Source organism: Loxodonta africana, chromosome 11, assembly GCF_030014295.1.
Source record: "Loxodonta africana isolate mLoxAfr1 chromosome 11, mLoxAfr1.hap2, whole genome shotgun sequence".
NCBI classification, from domain to species: Eukaryota; Metazoa; Chordata; class Mammalia; order Proboscidea; family Elephantidae; genus Loxodonta; species Loxodonta africana.
The window spans coordinates 87,829,875-87,850,680 of record NC_087352.1 but is presented as its reverse complement, the minus strand read 5'-3'; the positions used below and the strand labels follow the sequence as shown (position 1 = coordinate 87,850,680).

Below are 20,806 nucleotides of genomic sequence, written 5' to 3'. Positions count from 1 at the left end.
ATTACATAGATCCTTCAAAATTTCTTGAGAAATAGACCTGGTTAGTTTTCAGGGTGAGCTATGGGGACTGCCTAAAGCCACTTAGCGTATCCGTGGGTGGTTTGTGACTCTTGTATGTCAGACCTATGACCACAGGGCTGCCTGCTTGGAAGTGGGGTAGGGGGGAAAACTCTCCTGCTGGCCCAGTATTGTATAGTTATTTCTGGTGTGTTTTGGAATATAATTCTGTTTGGGCAACCTTTAGAAAAATAAACCTGATTACCCTTAAAGTAATAGCAGTAACTAGGAAACTCCTCTAAATTCTTGGAGAAGAAACCATCAGTGAGACTTTCCATATCATGATGCTAGTGAAAACTTGAAGTGGAGTTATTAGCCAACATTATATGATTGCTTATCAGTTATTTCTTCTAGAATTTATGCTAATTTGCTGGAGCAAATCAAATGTTTGGGTTTGGGATTGAGCACATTATGTAAACCTGAAGTTTCTTGACTCGGGAAGGTCAACGTAATTATACTTTAAATTTTTTTCTCAAGGAGCATATCATTTATAATAAACCCAGGTACATGCTTGTTGATTACAGCATCGTAATACAATGAAGTATGTAGCATATACATAAAAATCGTTTGTATCTTCGGACTTACTTTCTTGTGCTGTCTTCTAGCCTGCATCACGGCGGCTTGGATTGTCCTGTGCCAATTGTCACACCACAACCACCACCTTGTGGCGCAGAAACGCTGAAGGTGAACCCGTGTGCAATGCTTGTGGACTCTACATGAAACTCCATGGGGTGCGCCATTTATTCTCCTCATGTGTATATATGCATTTGGTGTCTTGTTGTACAAGGTGGTTTTAGTTTAAAAACAAAAGGGAAAAACTTGAATTTTTGAAAGTCAAATATACATTTGAAGTATGCTCTCATTAAATCTAAGATGCTATTAATTACAATATAAACTATTATGAATTAGTAAGAAACAACAACCAAAAATGCTGTGTCACACATATACATCCCAATTTTAGAAATGTTAAAATGTGAAAAACATGCATTTGAAAATTGATAACCTATGATACCAGTCCCTGTCCTGCTTTTTTTTTTGAGGGGGGGGGCATGCTCAGAGAACATGTGAGAAACCAACTAGAAGTGCACAATAACTATTTTATATTTTCAACTTTAAAAACACTTGGAATGCAATCAAATATATTGGTACAAAGGAGTAATATGTTTAAGAGTTATAGCTAGAAAGGCTCTATACTTCATTTTAAAGGATCACACAAAATATAAACACATCAGTCTTACAGAGAAAAGTAAGCTTGTATCTGTAGGAGGAAGAGAACAAATGATCTCTTTGAAATAAAAATATTTATTCAGTGGTTTTCCTCTACAATTGAAATGATTTAAAACAATAAACATTAAATTGAAGCAGTAAATTCTCCCTGACAAATTAGCCCATTTCCTCTGAAGGAATCTGTATGGTTGATGGGGGAAAGTATAGGCACTTAATCTATTGAATGTATATAAAAAATTAGATTGAGATTAATGCCAAGTTGTTTTTTTTTTTTAATGAGGTGTCTTAGTATTAGTGTTGAGTGTTTTAGTTAGACTTTTCTTCAATATAGTATTTATTAAACTTATGGCTTATATGAAAAAAAAAAAAACTTTTAGGTGCCTCGGCCGCTTGCTATGAAAAAAGAGGGAATTCAAACGAGGAAACGAAAACCAAAGAACATAAATAAGTCAAAGACTTGCTCTGGTAAATATAATAAAATGCTACTTGATTGTATTTTTCAACTTTAATGGTAAGTATATGTATATTTATAAGGTTAATTTTGACCGTTGCAGGTAATAGCAATAATTCAGTTCCTATGACTCCAACTTCCACCTCCTCCAACTCAGACGACTGCAGCAAAAACGCTTCTCCTGCTACACAACCGACAGCCTCAGGGGTAAGTGTCACAAGTAGGGCCAGAGTGGTCACAGTGACAGTGAGCTCTCTCTGAGCGAGTGGCTTGCTCTCTGGTGTATTATCTCAGATTTTATCTTATCTGGTAGTACAATAATCTAAACCAACATTCAGTTTCGTTAGCTGATACCTAAGTACAGTTTTTAGAGGAAATTACTTTTAAATGTAAACAAAATGACAAATTTAAGTACTTTACAAACCTCTTAATTAAGATGTATATCTTTTTTTATGGTTAAATTAACCTAAGTAAAAGCCTGAATTTGAGTATTAAAGATCTTAAATGGTTTTATTTCTAGGTATTTATCTGAGTTGTTACCTTGTATTTCTGACATAGGTCAGAAAAACTACTAGGCCAACAGTTTCCTATATCCCAGGGCCCGTGGCATTTAAAACTGCTCCAGCTGTTTTTCCTTTTTATTAATCATCTATCCGAGGCAAAGCTCATCCAAAGGTGATCACTGGTTTCTTTTCACCCAGCTGTCCCCATTCCGGGAGATCTGGACTTTTCTAGAGGACCTTAGTTGTACCTGGGTTTGTTACATTCCAGCAACAGAGCCACAAACCCGGAGAGGTTTGTGCCGTTGAGCACCGGCAGATGCCAGGGGTCTTTGAAGATCACAGGGCTAGTTTCTATGCAGCTATTGCTGAGACTAGGTTTTCCTGAAGTAAAAACAAACAAACAAAAAACCCGTATTTGCCTGGAATGCTCTTTAAAAAATATCTCAGGTAGAACCAGGAGAGGACCTTGGGCAGCCGACTTCAGATAGTGCCTGGTGATTCTTTGGATTATGCTGAGACTAGTTTAGGACTAAACACCAGCATGTAAATTCCTGCTTGCTTAGTGATTGTTTTCTACGTTTAGCTTTGCTCTCGAATTATTTGAGGTACTTAAAACAAAACAAAACAAAAAAAACAACTGGATTCCTACCCTCCACCCTAGCCCCAACCCTAGATTTCCTTAGTCTCTGGGTGTGGGGCTTGGAAATTTTTAAACCTGTGCCCCAGGTGAAATTTAAACCGCTGCCCTGAAGCTGTCTGTGAGCCAGGGTTTGGGAACCATAGTCCTGGTATTTTATTGGTTTAAACAAAAGAAAAAAATTTAAATATTTAAAACAAAATTTAAAAACTGTTGCTTAAAATTATATTTGTTACCTTTCTCTTCTCTTCTGAATTTTTGGGGGCCTTTTCACTGATGAAACCAGAAGTTTCAGCGTTTCACAAAGGATCAGTTGTCTCGATTTGTTACAGACACATGTTAAAGAATGTTTCTGGCCTTTTATAAAAATGGACTCTGGTGTACGATGTTTTTTATAGGCAGGTTAGGTGTAACTTTTTTGTTTAAGGACCTCAAGTAATAAATAGAACATATTGCATGTTCGGAAGCCTTGGTGGCGTAGTGATTAAGTGCTGCGGCTGCTAACCAAAGAATCAACAGTTCAAATCCAGCAGCCACTCCCTGGAAACTCTGGGGCAGTTCTACTCTGTGCAATAGGGTTGCTGTGAGTAGGAATCGACTCGACGGCGCTGGGTTTAGTTTTTATTGCATGGTCAGAGATGGAAAAATCCAGCATTTAAAGATAACCTTTATTATATCCTAAGTCCTCAGAAGCAATTATCTAAAGGAGGCAAAACAATGTTTCGGTTTTCCAAAGCCCTGAGGAGCAGTCTGCTTTTTGCCCTTGAGTGTCTCTCCTAGCTGAAATGACATTGCTGCCAGACCCTGGTCACAGGTACAGGCCAGCTTATTCAAGGCGAAAGTATAATTTGAATGACAAATGGCACAGAAAGAGATATTTGCCAAACAATGGACTTCGGGGACTTGGGAGCTTTTAGTGGATGGAGTCGGTTTTTCTTCTGTGGTTTTGTGATGTAGATTTTCCAGATGGGATCAGTTGCCCTTCTGGGGAATAAATTCCAGCTGTGGGAAGGTCTATACCCTGGCCTGGTTGGAGGGGCTTCGGGAGTTCTCTGAGCTTTCCAGCGCTCCCCACTGCCCTGGGATCCCTCCAGGGGTGGAGTGCAGGTGTGTGTGAGGGTCCTTGTCATAAATCCAGCCCATGTTTCTAAAATGCATGCAGGTGCGTATTCCAAGGGGCCACCAGGGACAGAATGTGCTGGACGTGGCGGAGCTCTCTGTGGGCAGTGTTCTTCAGAGGAAATCTCAGTTCCTTACTAGAGGCCAGGAGGCAAAGAAACAAAGATTTTAGAGATCTGGGGAGTTTCAGAGTAGTCTCACACAAGGTCTTTTGCTGCAACACACTATCCTGGGCAGCCTGCACGGGAACCGGGCAGCCAGAGGTGGTGTGAGCTCAGCGCCCGGAGAGGAGGCAGGGTTGACTGGAGTGTCCCAGGGTAGGGGTGGAGCTTGCCTACTGGCCTTCCCTCTGTCTCCTGTCCTCAACATGACTCCTCCAGGCAGACGGCAGGCACCTAGACTTGAGGGTTTTCTCCCACTGGTGAACCTGTCAGGAGTGTTTACAGCAGCCCCTACCTGGCAAGGTGGTTGTGCAGAACCAGGCCTGCTCAGCAGAAGCAAATCTGCCGGCTGCCTTTAGAAACTGTCCCCCTCAGGATCATTGTAGTAGCTTCTATGAGGCCGAGCCACTTCTACAGGTCGTTGCCAGGTGTGCAGTGTGCCCCTGCGGCGTCCCTTCGCACTGGGCATTGCCTTCTGCTGGGTGGACTCTGAGCCCCTCTGTGTGGCGCTCCACAGCAGAGCAACCACAGAGAACACTGTGGAGGAGTTATCTGCGGCGGCTGGCAGGAGCAGTTTTAAAAGACTGCTGTGTGGACAGGTATTTTATTTTCCCATTTTGTTTCTGGTGTATCATATTGGAGGGTGGCTGGCTTTGTGGCCGTCTGCCTAGAGGATTTGGTGAAATATTGGAGGTGAAGGAAATATTACCGCCACATGGCTAGGTTGTATTCGGTGTTTAGGAAGCGAACATATCACACAGCATCTTAAAATAAATGACTGTTGATCCCCACTGCCACCTGTAATGTGGCAGAATGAGTAATGCAGGGTTATCCTAGTTTTATAGGAGCAACTGAGCTACAAAAACAAAGCACACTCTAAGCCATACTCATAGTGGAAGATAGGGCCTGAGGGGTCACACATTCTTCCACTTAGAGATGCAAGTGAAAACATAACAGCTCATCTGCTTTTCCTTAATAGTGATTGCGAGTTACAGAGGTCCATATCAAACTTAGTGTTCATTTTAATTTCACCCCTGAGAGGTCAGTTGTAGGAGATCACCACCAGGCATTATCAGCCAGCTGCTTTTGAATCCTAGTACGGGAAGGGAGAAGTGTTCTGGACGGGAGCTTAGTTTAGTATCTGGAGGGAGGCTGTCCTATTGTGTGTTGCTGAGTGAGCCTTCCTGGTGAAACAGTGGTTAAGAGCTCTGGCTGCTAACCAAAAGGTTGGCAGTTCGAATCCACCATCTGCTCCTTGGAAATCCTACTGGGGCTAGTTTTACTCTGTACTATGAGTCTGAATCGACTGGACAGCAAGGGTTTTTTTTTTTTTTTTTTTTGGAGTGAGGCTCCAGGGTTCCCCTCCCCAGCAGGAATGAGATGTGGGCAGGATTCCCTGTGCAAGCAGGCATTCTTCCAGGGTGAGTGTAGAAACTTGGACTTTGAAGTTTCGTTGACTTACTTGCATGTCTTAGCTTTAATTACTTGTTACTAATTTGTGTTTTAGCTAGACTTCCATCTAGGGAACAGGAGTCCTTCCTTCTGATAGTTTTCAGGTCAATGACCTGATATCTCATGACTCAGTTTCCCTTTGTCGTAGGCTGTGCAAGTGAGGTAGAGGGAGGGCAGTTGGCTTCCTGTCTGGGATCAGGGAGACTCACTGCCATGACGCCTGGCTTGGTCTTTATTTGGGATTCTTTGTGTTTACTAAGAAATATGGTAAACTTAGTTTTTGATTAGACAGTTGACTAATTTCCCTGACTTTTGAACTTAAAGATAAATTTCTTGAAAATAGACATTCCTTCTGGATAATTTTTTTTTTCTTGTACATGTACATGTAGATTTACTGAAGAACGCGTATGTAGTTGACCTAGGTAAAATATCAGAAGACTTTTTTTTTGGCATTTACTCTTATAGAATTGTAAGAATATTAAAATCTTTTTCATTGAATTCTGTTTATTTGCTGAGTTATATTTTATAGGTTCTTTTGCTTTTGTTGTTTAGGAGGTAAACATGGTAACATGTTGTATTTCAGCAATTCTCAAATAAGATTTAGTAAGTATTCCAGAAAGGGTCCCATCCCATCTGATTTAAACCAAAGATTTGTAAAAGTGCAGGGTACTTTATAACTTTATAGCACAGCTCCCAAACAAGTATTTCCTCTAATTTCCTTTGGGATACCAAGCCAAACCAAACCCATTGCCGTTGAGTCAATCCCAACTCATAGCGACCCTACAGGACAGAGTAGACCTGCCCCGTAGGGTTTCCAAGTGGCTGGTGGATTTGAGCTGCTGACCTTTTGGTTAGCAGCCGAGCCATTAACCACTGTGCCACCAGGGCTCCAATAGGGGAGGATTGATTTTGGGAAGAAATTAGTAGTAAGAATTACTGTCTGAGAATAAGGAGTCACAATGTAGTTTGCTAGCCTAAAAATAGCTTGTATAAATAATTATTAAAAAAAAATTAAACTGGCTTAAGTTGATATTAAATCTGCAAAAATCATAATGTTGAAGTCATCATTAAACATATAATATTGAAATTAATGGAGAAGTAGTATGTCTTACTAGCCCTTGCCTTACTGGTCTTCGTTTCAGTTAAGAAGCATTGCTTGAACATCTGCAGTATGGAAGATCTTGTTTACAGTTGAGTAAAACATGGTCCCCGACCTCAAATTGCTTATACTGGGATGGTGGGAACGGGGTAGAAGGGCTGATACAGACACAGACCTCACTACTGGTCAGATTTGTAGGTGCTTTGAATGAACTACAAAATATGTACTGTAGGAGGGAGTGATGAATTCTGATTGCGGAGTTGGAAATGGCTTCACAGAGAAGAAGAAATTTGAAATAGTTGAATCAAGATTTTTTTGCAGGAGAAAAATTGGGATATAAGCATCCCGGAAAGAAGGAAGAGCATGGATACCTATGGCACTTGGGAAAGTAGTTTTAGGAGTTCAGTGTGGCTGGAGCGTAGGGTATAAGAAGCCAAAGGTAGGAGATAAGGCTGGAAAAACAGGTGGGAAGTAGATAGTACTGTTTAATGAAAATATTTCAAATCAGTTATCAACTCATCCTTAAGCAGTGCCCAAACTACATTCGTTTCTAAGTGGGGAGACTTTATTTAACCCTCACTTCAGTGACATGTGTTTTCTGTCAGCATGTTAGGGTCCATCAATGGAGCCCATCAATTAAAACATTCTTAATTGGGAGTATTTCGATAATTGATGTAAATAAACGCGTGCTCCTGCTTGTGTGTTTTAAAGGGGTTTCCACCTCACAATTAGGAGCAACACTTCTTCAGAGCTGTTTACATGCACATGCACTGACCTCTTGTGCTTTCAACATGGGGAGCACTTCAGATTCTCTGTCTCCCCAGATCTCAGAGCAAGATGGTTAGGGGTAGCTGCCTGGTTACTTTCCTAATGGAAACACTGTGGTGGTTCCTTGTTTGAGCCACACCCTTCCTGCAAGGAGAGGTAGACATACTTAGACTAAAACTAAGACAGACCTAAATTCTGCCCATTACTGGTGACTCTGTCGCTGGATGGGCTTTACCCAGTCTTTGGTCAGCTTCTCCATATTAAATAGTTCTCATTATTCCTGTTGCATTTTTCTCCTGGGGTGCTATGTGCCTGACTAGACCTATTTCCCCTAGTCATTACCACTCTGTGGTAATAACTTTATTCAACAACCTTATCAGAAGAGATATTTCTCCTGAGCTGCCTGGTGCTCAATCTTGTGCTAGAAGTGGTTTGAAAGAGTTAAAGCGCATTCCTAAGTACGTTTGGAGCCCTGGCGGAGTGGAGTTTAAGAGCTTGGCTGCTAATCAAAAAGGTTGGCAGTTCAAATCCACCAGCCGCTCCTTGGAAATCCTATGGGGCAGTTCTATTTTGACCTATGGCGTTGTTATGAGTTGGAATTGACCGGACAGCAACAGGTTTGGTTTTGGGTTTAAGTGCATGTGAACATCAGGGAGTGATTTCAGTAGAGACTGACACTGTTAGAATATTTGAGTGTGCTTTACAAGGCCTTCTGGAGAAAGCTTAGGCAGCTTACAGGCTAAGACTGAAAATTGTTTTTATAGATTTTATCTATTGATATTTGCATCCTTTGGTGAAAACTGGGGAGAAAAATCAGTCACACAGCTTACTAGATATTGCTCAGTTGATGGGGGAATGTTTTATTAGCAGATTTACGTTCCACTATCTTTTTCTCCAAGTAATTGAATCCCTTTGGATTTACCGTGGCATTATGGTTGCTCACAAAATAAGTTTCTTTTAAACAGCCAAAGGGTGCATTTGTGAAGCACTTGGTTCGTGCTTACTGTACTAGTTGCATACAATTTTAGCTGCTTTCTCAGAGAAACTTGACTTTGAGTAGGAGTTCGGATTCAAAAGGCTCCTGGGACTACGGCAGAAAATTACTGCTTAACTCCCACTCCAATATTCCACAGGAGCCTTTGGCGGGCTTTAGGACTAAACATTAGTCTTGCATCTTATCGTAGTGGTCATGCCTTGGGGATGTTTTCTCTCGTTCCCATACTTTCTTATTTATAAGGTAGTGGCTGTTGGAAGGCAGGAAACTAGCTTTTATCAAATGTCTTTTATGTGCCAAGTGTTTTGTGTACACTTTCTTTTTATTCCTAACTATTACTCCCCAAATTAGGTGTTTTTATGCCTATTTTCTATTTGGGAGGTAAGGATCAAGCCCAAGGTCATGTATTGCATTAACTGGCAGAAGTTAGATTTAGATCCCGATCTGGCTGGTACATATTCTAGGTTAGTATGTGATGGTAGTTCATCTCTTTGAAATCTTTGAAGAGATGAAATAATGTTTTTAAAAAGAAATTTGACTGCCTTTGTTTAGTAATTTCAGCATCAAATACCATCCCACTAAAACAGGTAGGGAAATAGTGCAGAGAAGTGCTTTGCTTCTAGTGATCAGTATATAAGGCACATGATGCAAGTTATCTGGTCGGTATTATACTTAGCAATAACATGTATTATAACCCGTTGCCATCAAGTCAATTCCAACTCATAGCGACCCTATGGGACAACAGAGTAGAGCTGCCCATAGCTCTTCCAAGGAGTGGCTGGTAGATAGATTCAAACCCCTGACCTTTTGGTTAGCGGTTGTGGCTCTTAACACCTGCCCCCACCCCCGCCCCGGGCTCCAACATCTGTTATGGTTGAGTAATATTAAGTAAAAAAAAATAATACTAGGTAGTAAAAATTACTGTTGTTGATGAGCCTCATGTGATTATAAAAAGTTCTCTTAAAAATATTAAATACAAGATTGCAGTATTGAAATTTTTCTAGGAGTGTGATTTAGATCCACACACAGTAAGTACTAAGCTATTTGGAATTTGAACTTTATTTCACTTGTTAGAACGTTCAAATTGCTTTCAACTGACTTTCAGGAAATAATTTTAAAAAAGTGTTTTTAATAAGCAGGTGACTTTTTTTTTTTTCAGAGCTTATAGTCCAAAACATGCTTTTTTTAAATAGAGAAAAAAAAGAGAGAGAGCTAAAAAAATCATTAATCTCCCACAAGGGTCTGTAAGAGTGCTGCGGTTAGGTATTATTATTGCCTCATTTATAAACCAGACCCGGAGTGACTCCATAAGTTCACAAAGCAAGCCCGTGTTGAAGCCGGGGCTGGAACCGATGTCTCCTGCTCTGAGCCCAGGGCTGTTACCATACCCAGGGAGTCCACCAATCATCACAGTTATTAATATCCCACTTGCCACATGCTACAAGCCATGAATATAAATATTTTGTTGGCATTTTATCTTCAGGCTCCCTGTGTGCCAGGCTCCTTTTCTTTCTTCTCTCACAGCGCCTTCTAATAACTTATGTTCCTGTCTGACCGCATTGGCCTTCGCCGTGAAAGTCACACGTCACCCTGGCAGGGAACACTGAAGCATGTGGAGTTTGCATACTTGCATACTTTCATTTCGATCTCAAGGCTTTTTTCTGGACTCTTTCATTCTTTTGTTTGTGCGGTGTATGTGTGTGTGTCTGAGTGTGCCCACTTGTGAGCACACAGGGAGAAAGAGAAAAAAAGAAGGGGGGAGGGAAAAGAGCTGGGAGAAAAATGGTACGGAGTAGTTAGGAAATACATTATATACATTAACATCCAATGGCTTTGTATATTAGGAAACAGTAAAACTATATTGCTCTTTAAATAAACCATAATATATATATATATCCACCCAATTTATCACAACCGTGGTTTATTTAATAAGTGACTTATTATCACAATCTGAAGGCCAGAATACTAGGTAAAGAAGAAGTCCAGGCAGGAATAATTTGCTTCCCACATGGCCTCAGGTTAAGAGTATTAATTTCAGAACAAAACTTTTCTTTGTAGGTTACAGTGCTTTTGTTTTGTTTTGCCTTTTTTTTTTCCTGCCTCTGTAGGGTTGCTATGAGTCACAGTTGACTCGACGGCAATGGTTTTTTTTTTTTTTTTTTGGTGGATATACAAAATTGTCACAAAACATGAAATAATGTTACGGGAAAACATGGCCAAACTTAAGAACTCTGGCTTAGAATGAATGCTTTAAAATGTTATTGTTAAATGACTCTTCGAAGAAAATGAATTTCTTTACTGGAACAAAAAGTAATTTTTTATACATTTCATGGGTGTCTGCCAAAAGAGTTACTAGCAATATGAAGATCTAATGGATGAGAATTAAATACAATCTGTTAGTGCTGTTCATGTTTCAACCTACCTGTTAATTTTCTTTGAATCTTAATCATAGTAATTTTAAAACAAAGCCTCTCCAAAAACTAGTATTGGCAACATGATAATTCATAATTAAGCTGATACCTACTATGTCAGGCCTTCTAGGCCCAGGACCCAGAATTGTGAGACTGAGCACAGGGGCTTACTTTATTGACCTCAGATTTTAAGAAAGATTTAAACAAGTAAACTACAAGATAGTGATTTCAGTGACCTGTTGGAGTCTTGTGAGTAAACAGAACTCCAAGTCAATATCTGACCATGTTTATCTGATGGCTTCCCTGATGGTTTTCACCAGAGCTGGGGCACACACTCCAGAATCAGGTTTTTACTCTGCTAAGCACAAACACCTCTAATTTGAAGCCATTGTTCATTTAGGTGCTTGATTTTTGAGGAAGCCAGAGTATAGTCTGAAGTTTATTCTGGGGCTTCACAGACTAGCAGCTGGAAGGAAACAGATTGAGGCAGCCAGGGCACTAGCTCCGACTGTCTGCGACTACACGAGCTGCTGAAGTTTTCTAAAGCCTCTGTTTTCCTCCCCCTACTAAGGGGGAAAAGTAGTTCCTACCATCTGGTCCTCAGGAGTATTGCGCAGAATACGTGGGAGATGTCCACAGACCTCTTTGAAGCTCAAGAAGAATAGTGCTACTTAGAACATAACCTTGGAAATGCAGAGCGATACTCTTTATTTGCAAGGTGTTTTTCATTGCGAGTCGTCGGAAATAAATCCATACTTTCCTTTTGGGGAAATTTAGAGCTTTAGAGCAGTTGTTGTTAACAACGTAACCATATTTTAAAGATTTTTATTTCCCTGATAGTAACAGTTTTCATCCCTTAAGATATTTAGTGCTTTCATAATGCTTCCTTCGGTTTAAATGCATCGTTAATTCCCATTGGTTCTCTGACCATGGTGCGCTTTCTGGAATTGAGGTAGATTAAGATGCTCACCCAAACCCCCTAAAAAGCCAGTTTTATTTTAAAAGTTAAGGTCCTAATCCACCAGGTTTTAAATCTTGCTTCAGGATCTTTACTACTTAGTTTGAAGACTGGAATAGAGTAGTCCATTTTGATTCAAGTTAAGTTTTTTCTTCGGTAGGCTAATTGACTTCAGGTTGTGGGACAGCCCACTTCCCCTGCAGTTTACATTTGAACATGGATATGTTCCTGAAAACCCCAGAGTAATTATATACTTTGAGTGGTGCCTTTCTTCGTCGCAGCATGCCTGTTGCCGGAATGGGCACAGATGTGTCAAACAATTTGCTCCACTGTTCAGAATAGGTTGTGTGTACAGTTCTTCCCTCCGTGAAGACGGCAGCAACCCTCAGTGTGACTCTAACCTGGCTGACTGGGGCCAAGGGGGCAGCCAGAGAGCTTGCACTAAGGAGTTTGTTGTGCTGAATTACAAAAAAAAAAAAAAAAAAAAAAAAATGCAGATTAGGTTATTAGCTGAGGAGAGAAGCTACGCTCTAGTGCCTTATTGAGCTGTTAGGGGACAACGAAGAGGGTTTTGATGTGTCGGACAATTTTCACGCACCCAGATGGAGACAGAATTCGTGTGTTTGTGTATCTTTCATGTATTACCTCCTAGTTGCTTTTTTGTCTGATTTCTATGTTACCGAATATAGGATCCATCCAAACTGAAATGAGCACATGCGCATAGCTTTTACAGTTATGTGTAGTTTTATCAGTTAAGATTTATAAGGCAGTGCTTCCCCTTTGTTGGAATTTATTTGTATTTTTAATTTTTCTTTGGGGAAAGGCGGCCATAAAGCACCACAGGAGTCTAGCCTAGAGGTTACAAAAGCAGGGAAGAGTACTTTGGCAATGAGGAACGGCTGGCTTCCCTTCACAAAAGAAAGAGTCCTCACCACAGACTGACTTAGATGTGTAGGAAGGACAGATCGTAGGTCCTGGAAGCCTGAATTCAGGCTGAAGAGGCCTCATGATCATTATCAAAGTCTGACACCCTGGGAGTGATCACAGCTCACCCTTCACCTGGCCTGGGTGCAGTGTTTCCTCTCTTCAGGGAGAGGCAGCGAGAAGGATTGTAGCACCGGGGACCAAGTACACCCGTGTAGGCTCAGTTTTGGTTTTCTTCCTCAGTAGTGAAATTCATGTTTATGATTCACAGAGAACCTCCTTTATTCTTCTGAAAATGCTGTGTTCTTTAACAGTTTCCTTTTCTCTAAAGGGTTTGTCTTGTCAGAGCTGTTATGTGGGCATCCCCTTCAGAGGCTGTCTCTATTGCTGCTGAATATGGGATACGTGCAGGAAAGGAAAAGAGAACATACGTTGTTCTTATAGTGAGCTCACTATGGGCCAGGCACTCTGCTGAGTATTTGACTCCCCCAGCTAATCAAAACAGAAATCCTTGACTTTTCATAACCAGTTGCCATGGAGTCCCTTTTAACTCATGATGACCCCATGTGTACCGGAGTACAACTGTGCTCCCTAGAGTTTTCAGTGGCTGATTTTTCATAAGTAGATTGCCAGGCCTTTCTTCCAAGGTGGACTCAAACCTCCAGCCTTTCAGTTAGCAGCCAAGCACGTTAACTGTTCACACCACCCAGAGACTCCGCTTTTCACAAAGACAGTATGTATGTCCAAAATGAGTGAAAGTTTTTTCTCACAGGAAAAAAATCCTGGTGATCTAAAGATTAACTATGCCCGCTCCATAGAAAAAAAACCAAACCTGTTGCCTTCGAGTTGATTCCGACTCGTAGCGACCTTATGAGTCTGCTCCATAGGCTAGGAATATTTTCCATGTCCCCATCTGCAGCAACCCAGGTTCTCCCTGAAGTCATTTATTCCTTTAGGAGGAGTTTCCCCGCCCAGCTGCTCTGCCTGTCTCCCACCTAACCTGGCTGGCTTTCAGTGCTAAGCCTGGGCAGGGTCTGGTGCTGATAACACATTCTTTCTACAGGAAGTGCCTCCATTTTCAGTTGTCTGTGGGTGGGTGGAGGGCAGATAAGCTGTGAATGGAAACACAGAGCAGATTTCTACTCCACCCTCATACTGCACTTTGATCAGAGAAAGACTGGGACCCCCTGCCTGGTCTAGAGGCCTGGGAGGAAGGATGGTAAGCCTTGGGCATTCTGAAGCTAAGCTCTTCTCTACTTTGCTCAGGAACATTTAAGTTGGTTTAAGTCTGGTGGAATGCCTAGTTTTATTACGTTGATATAGGTCTGTGATCTTGGCAGGATTTAGCGAGATATGGGAAAACATGTTAACCGATTCAAATTTATACTTGTGGAGTTTGTGTGTGTGCATGTGTGCATGGGTGTCTATACTGGGTCCAGGGCCTTAATAATTTTCTCAAATAGTTTTTTCCCAGAATTGCACTGATTCTCAATAGGTAGCTCTGGATTATAACCAATGAAGAAAGGGAATGAAGATGAAGAGTAAAATGACGAGCCAAGTTTCTTAGGCAGGTTGTGATCATTCTAGACTTTTTTTTTATTGTGCTTTAAGTGAAAGTGTACAAATCAAGTTGGACTCTCGTACAAAAATTTATAAACACCTTGCTATATACTCCTAATTGCTCTCTCCCTAATAAGACAGCACACTCCTTCCCTCTACTCTTTTCATGTCCATTCAGCCAGCTTCTGTTCCCCTTTACCCTCTCATTTCCCCTTCAGACAGGAGATGCCAACATAGTCTCATGTGTTTACTTGATCCAAGCAACTCATTCTTCCCAGTATCATTTTCTATCCCATAGTCCAGTCCAATCCCTGTCTAAAGAGTTGGCTTTGGGAATGGTTCCTGTCTTGGGCTCACAGAAGCTCTGGGGACCATGACCTCTGGGGTCCTTCTAGTCTCAGACCATTAAGTCTGGTCTTTTTACGAGAATTTGGGGTCTGCATCCCACTGCTCTCCTGCTCCCTCAGGAGTTCTCTGTTGTGTTCCCTGTCAGGGCAGTCATTGGTTGTAGCCAGGCACTATCTAGTTCTTCTGGTCTCAGGCTAATGTAGTCTCTGCTTTATGTGGCCCTTTCTGCTTCTTGGGCTTATAATTACCTTGTGTCCTTGGTGTTCTTCATTCTCCTTTGCTCCAGGTGGGTTGAGACCAATTGATGCATCTTAGATCGCTGCTTAAGACCCCAGACACCACTAAGGTGGGATGCAGAGTGTTTTCTTAATAGGTTTTTTTTATGGCAATTGACTTAGCTGTCCCCTGAAACCATGGTCCCCAAACCCCCGCCTCTGCTACGCTGGCCTTTGAAGTGTTCAGTTTATTCAGGAAACTTCTTTGCTTTTGGTTTAGTCCAGTTGTGCTGACCTCTTCTGAATTGTGTGTTGTCTTTCCCTTCACCTAAAGTAGTTCTTATCCACTATCTAATTAGTGAGAACCCTCTCCCTCTCTCCCTCCCTCCCCCCTGTCGTAAGCATCAAAGAATATTCTTTTCTGTGTTTAAACTATTTCTCAAGTTCTTGTAATAGTGGTCTTATACAGTATTTGTCCTTTTGCAACTGACTAATTTCACTCAGCATAATGCCTTCCAGATTCCTCCATGTTATGAAATGTTTCATGGATTAGACCAGTTTTGAGAGCAAGTGACACTGATTCACACATTCCATGTTTTAACTTTGTGGAACAGTGCTTCACATGTGCGTGGGTGACCAGGCTTCAGCAGCTGTGCCAAGTGACCTGGAGACACTTACAGTGGTGCACTGGTGGCTCTTCAGAACCCACTTCTGTCAGTTAGGGCCTCTGCTCTGGTTCCTCCCCATTTTTCACTCTGCTTTGTGACCCTGCCGAGGCTGCCTGCTCTCAAGCTTGTGCTTCTCTGGTGCTCTTGTCTTCTGTTGTTATTTGGCCCCGGACTCTTAGTGACCCCATGTGTTCTTCCCTTCCACAAAGTGAGATTGTGCTTTGCCATTCAAGTAAAATAGTCAAAGGAAGGTATCAATGGCTGATAGCCTTGGCCCTCTCATGTGGTTCCCTGTCCGCCATCCCCTCCTCGGTGTCCTCACAGCACTAATGTGTGTGCTCAGATAACTTGGAATTATCACAGCATTACAATTTGTATCCTACTGTTTTTCACTTATATAAGAATTTGTCTTGCTGCGTGGTCTTGCTATTTTTACTAATTGCATAATAGTTCGTTTAGTGGATGTACCCTGCTTTTCCAAACCGTTCTGAGATTATTAGACACATTCATGGTTTCCACTGTTACAAGTAATCCTGCAATGGATATCTTTCTTTGTGGTGCCTTTTCCCTTCCTTTGAATTATCTCCTTATGAGACATTTTCAGAAGTAAAATTATAGGGTGAAGTAGGGTATAAACTTCTTGATGGCTGTTGACATTACTTTTAGGTGTGTAACAGAGTATAGTCCAGTGGCCAGAGCTGAGGCCTGCTGTGATAACAAATTTTTTTCTTTGCAGGCTTTCTTGTTTAAATATTATATGTACGTCCCCATTTAAAAATAAGGCTATCAAGTCTTGGGCGTAAGTACTTCTCCCATTTTTGCTAACAGACTCGAAGAAGTTGCTTTTGATTTCAGATGAGCGCATGTTTTGGGGTTTGTCTGCCCTTTGACAGTAGGATTCTTGCCTGGCCATACATGTCAACATTTTTGTTTGAAAAAAGAAGACAGTGACAATTTCTAGGGATAGTTTTTGTGATGATTATCCCTGTTGCCATCGAGTTGATTCCAAGTCAGAGCGACCCTCTAGGACCAAGTAGAAGGTTGGCAGTTCGAATCCACCAGCTGCTTCTTGGAAACCCTATGGGGTAGTTCTATTCCAAGGAGCAGCTGGTGGATTCAAACTGCTGACCTTTTGGTCAGCAGCCAAGCTCTTAACCAGTGCGCCACCAGGGCTCTGATTATTGCCCAGGAGTAAGAATAATATACAGTGTGTTAAGATTTCTTTAATGTGGCTCCTTTGAAAAAATGTCAATGAGCCTTTGTATACTGTATTCAAACATGAATTGAGGTTTACTTATTATTTTTTTCAATGAGCCTTTTGAATGGCTGCAAAGCACCTTGCTTTCTCTTTGTGGAGAGCTGTCAGCCAATGAACAGGATGTTCAAGGAGATTGTCCTCACTTAGCTCTAGAGGAGTTCCCACTGCTTCTGCCCTTGCCCAGTGATGCTGGTAACTTACTGGGGCTGAAGGATAGAATTAGTGAGACTAAATTAAGTCCAAGTTCCTTAATCTTAACAACAACAATAAAATACTAATAATAGCTTATACTTATATGTGGTTAAGTGCTACGGCTGCTAACCAAAAGGTTGGCAGTTCGAATCCACCAGCCGCTTCTTGGAAACCCTATGGGGTAGTTCTATTCTGTCCTGTATATCGGGTCGCTTTCAGTCAGAATTGGCTCGATAGCAACAAGTTTGGTTTTAGTTTCAGACTTATGAAGTCTTTGCTACTGCAAGACACTGTTCTAAAAGCTTTACATATGTTAACTAATTTAATTCTTTAAACAGCCTTATGACATAGGTACTTTTTGTTTCCGTTTTATAGGCGAAGATACTGAGGCACAGAAAGGTTTATGTCAGCTCTTCTAGTTTTCATCTTCTACCTTATCTCTTTCATGTCCTTGCTTCTTCTTTCCATTGGGTTTTCTGTTGAACAGGCTAGGGTAATTATTCCTGTTACCCTCACCATTCCTGCATGCTCCACTTTTGAAGACCCCTTCCTCATCAGTAATAATTGCCCACTATTGAATGTTTGACATGGGAGAGTACGGTCCTAACACTTTTTCAAACATTACCTCATTTAATTGTCACAACGACCCCTTGAGGTAGGTAATACCCACTTACAGATAAGGAGGCTCAGCGAGCTACCAGGATCTTGCATAAATGGCCAGGCTCGCCTGCCTTAGACCCTCCCCAGGAATCCCCTTCCCTGTGGGATTCTTAGGCTGACCTCTTATGTCCATGGCACTCTGTTTGCTTGACAGGATTACTGGAGCTATTTCAAAATTTTCACAAGAATCTATTTAAAATTTTCAACATTTCAATGACTTTGTGAAATTTGTATTTTTATGCACCGAAAGCCCTTAGTTTAAGTCTTTAAGTTTGCATTATTAAAAAAGAGTTAGGATGTGGGGTGTACTGTTGCTGGATTTTCACAAACTCACATTTTTGCTAGGAAGGGAAAGGGCAGGTTACCTGTGGAAGGGCTAGATTTGGTTTGTCTAGCTGGGAGGACATTTGGGTCCGTAGACAAAGTCACATGACAGGACCTGGTTGGGGATTACTCCTCTGAGGCCCCGCTGTCCAGCTTCATGCAGCTATTGTGAGGATGAGAGAGAGCCACACCTTGTCCGGGAAAAGCCACACTGACTTTTTTCTCTTGGCTCCATGCACCACTGGATGGGAGCACCTTCCCTTCTGTTCAGCCTGTGTCTGATCTTGGGTATTTCTCTGAAGTTCTTGTCATGTAACCTTAACTCGGCCAGCCAGATGGATGTTTTAAGGATCTAATGGGATCATGTCTGTAAAAAAGAAATGCTTTGAAAAGTCCAAGATGTCCCACCTGTGTTAAGTAACCAGGTAGCTTGGAATTTATGAATTGGAACCTGAAAGCTTGAGAGAAGTAACTTCTGAGCCTTTAGAAGGAAAAAGCCATGATTAAAAAGTATGTGATTATGACTAGATCCTTAAAAAGTCTCTCGAATGCAACTGATTTCTCAAACTGTAGTCTAAACATGATTTTAGTTATTTTGGTTTGACTCTACCAAACTGTATGATGTTTTCTATTTGGCCTTTTCTTATTTGGATGGAAGGAATGAATTAAACGGGGGAAAGGTAAACGTTTACTTGCCATGATCATGACAAATGTAGGTGTTTAAAATTTTCTTCATACTGTGGTCTGGTTCAAATATGGCCTGTTTTTGGAAAGAATTAAGGTAAATGAGGTAGACATTAAAACCAGAGTATCCGTGGGTTAATTTTCCATGAAGTCAGTGCTCAAAAATTTCATTTATCAGGCAGTGTTGGACTCTAGCATTTCTCTTTAGACTCTGACATAACTGCCAAGTCTTCTGGCCATGCTGTGTGTGTGTGCATGTGTATGTGTGTGCATGTAATGGGAGTATGTGTGCAAGGATGTGTGTATGTGCGAGTATATGTGTATGTGCAGAAGTGTTCATGTATGCACGTACGTGTGTGCACTAAGTGCTCTGCAGTTTTTCTTTTGAAGTGATTAGATTGAGTGTGCATCATTATGGCCTATTTACGTACCCAGTGTCATCTTTTGGCACTTTTCACCAAGAAGATTTCTTCCAGTTCCCCTTTCTACCTTGTTCATCTTGCCGAGTAGCTACTGCCATGACTTCTAAAGCGGACAGGATAATGTTTCTGAGTTTAAATTACCAGCGTTAGGCTGATAGCACGTTACCACATAGTACGACTCCCCCACTTCCCGGGGCGGTGCCTAGAGAAGCCAGCTTTATCGGGTTTTTTTGCCCCCACCGACTCGAATGCCTGTTGGATGTGGCTCTCGACCCTGCTGGATTTAAAATCTCGTTTGTGCCCATGTGTTTAACTAGCAGGATCGTGGATAGCAAATTTATCAATAACTCTCTCACCCCTTCTCTCCTCCTCTCTGCCCCTCTCGTCCTGCCAGGCAGGTGCCTCCTCAGTGATGTCTGGCCCAGGAGAGAGCACGAACCCCGAGAACAGCGAACTCAAATACTCAGCTCAAGACGGGCTGTACATAGGAGTCAGTCTGGCCTCCCCGGCGGAAGTGACGTCATCTGTGAGACAGGATTCTTGGTGCGCTCTGGCTCTGGCCTGAGCCCGCAGCCACAGGAAGCTGGGAGAGTCCACCATGGCCCTCATGTGACTTTTGTATTATTTTATGAAGCAGTCCAAACAGTGGCAAGTACGCTGACAGAACATTCCTCTGACGCGTTATTTCTGTGCCTTTATTTTGAAAGAGATGCATTTCCAAAGAGGCTTGCTCCGCCTTACCATCGGGTCCCTCGTGAGAGAAGATGGGGTTCTTCCGGGGGAAAGGTCAGCGGAGCCCAAGAGCACACCGTTCTCTTCCCCTTGCCAGGACCCTGGTGCTGCACTCCCAGCCAGCCTGCCTCTGGGCTCACGCGGGGATTTAGTGTCCATTGCGACACTTCCGGAAACCGGGACTGGGACCGGGGCCTTTCCTGCTAAGGAATATTGAGAAAGATTTTTAGAAAAGGTTTTATGTGTGTTGTCCCAAATCATGTGCTTCTGGTCGATTTTGGTTATTCGCGAATTTCTTCATACCTTGTCCAGATCCAAATTTCACATGCGTTCGTGGAGAAGATCATTTGAGCGTTTCGGCACATCTCTGGAGGCTGAGTTGGTTCATGAGGTCTCTTGTCAAAAATATTACTCAGTTGGCAAGACTGCATTATAACGTTAACATACACTGTGACTGAAGTTTTTCAAAGTTCATATTGTGTGGCTGATCTGAAGTCGGTCAGAATTTGTAAACAGGGTAGCAAACAAGATATTTTTCTTCCATGTATACAATCATTTTTTTAAAAGTGCAATTTGCGTTGCAGCAATCCAGTGTTAAATCATTTGCATAAGATTTAACAACATTTTTTATAATGAATGTAAACATTTTAACTTAATGGTACTTAAATAATTTAAAAGAAAAATGTTAACTTAGACATTCTTATGCTTCTTCTACAACTACATCCCATTTCTATGTTTCCAATTGCTAAAGAAAAATATTTCAAGAACAAATCTTCTCTCAGGAAAATTGCCTTTCTCCATTTGTTAAGAATTTTTATACAAGAACACCAGTATATCCCCTTTATTTTACTGTGGAATATGTGCTGGAAAAATTGCAACAAAACTTTACTACCTAACAGATAACATTTGTAAATACTCTATGAGATACCTAGGCATCTTTAAACACTATGGTGAAGTCTGTATAGTGTGACTAACCCACAGG

The 20,806-nt window shown here is 41.5% G+C and overlaps 1 protein-coding gene across 1 annotated transcript in view; it reads left to right on the top strand.

The window, feature by feature from the left end:
- Positions 1 to 20,567, top strand: part of GATA6 (GATA binding protein 6) — a 29,589-nt gene extending 9,022 nt beyond the window's left edge. The window contains exons 3-6 of the mRNA XM_064294649.1: positions 663 to 788; positions 1,662 to 1,749; positions 1,839 to 1,942; positions 19,487 to 20,567. Coding sequence (XP_064150719.1) covers positions 663 to 788; positions 1,662 to 1,749; positions 1,839 to 1,942; positions 19,487 to 19,657 — 489 coding nt within the window. The 3' untranslated portion in view covers positions 19,658 to 20,567. The remainder of the gene's footprint in view (positions 1 to 662; positions 789 to 1,661; positions 1,750 to 1,838; positions 1,943 to 19,486) is intronic.
- The last annotated feature ends 239 nt before the right edge of the window (positions 20,568 to 20,806 follow it).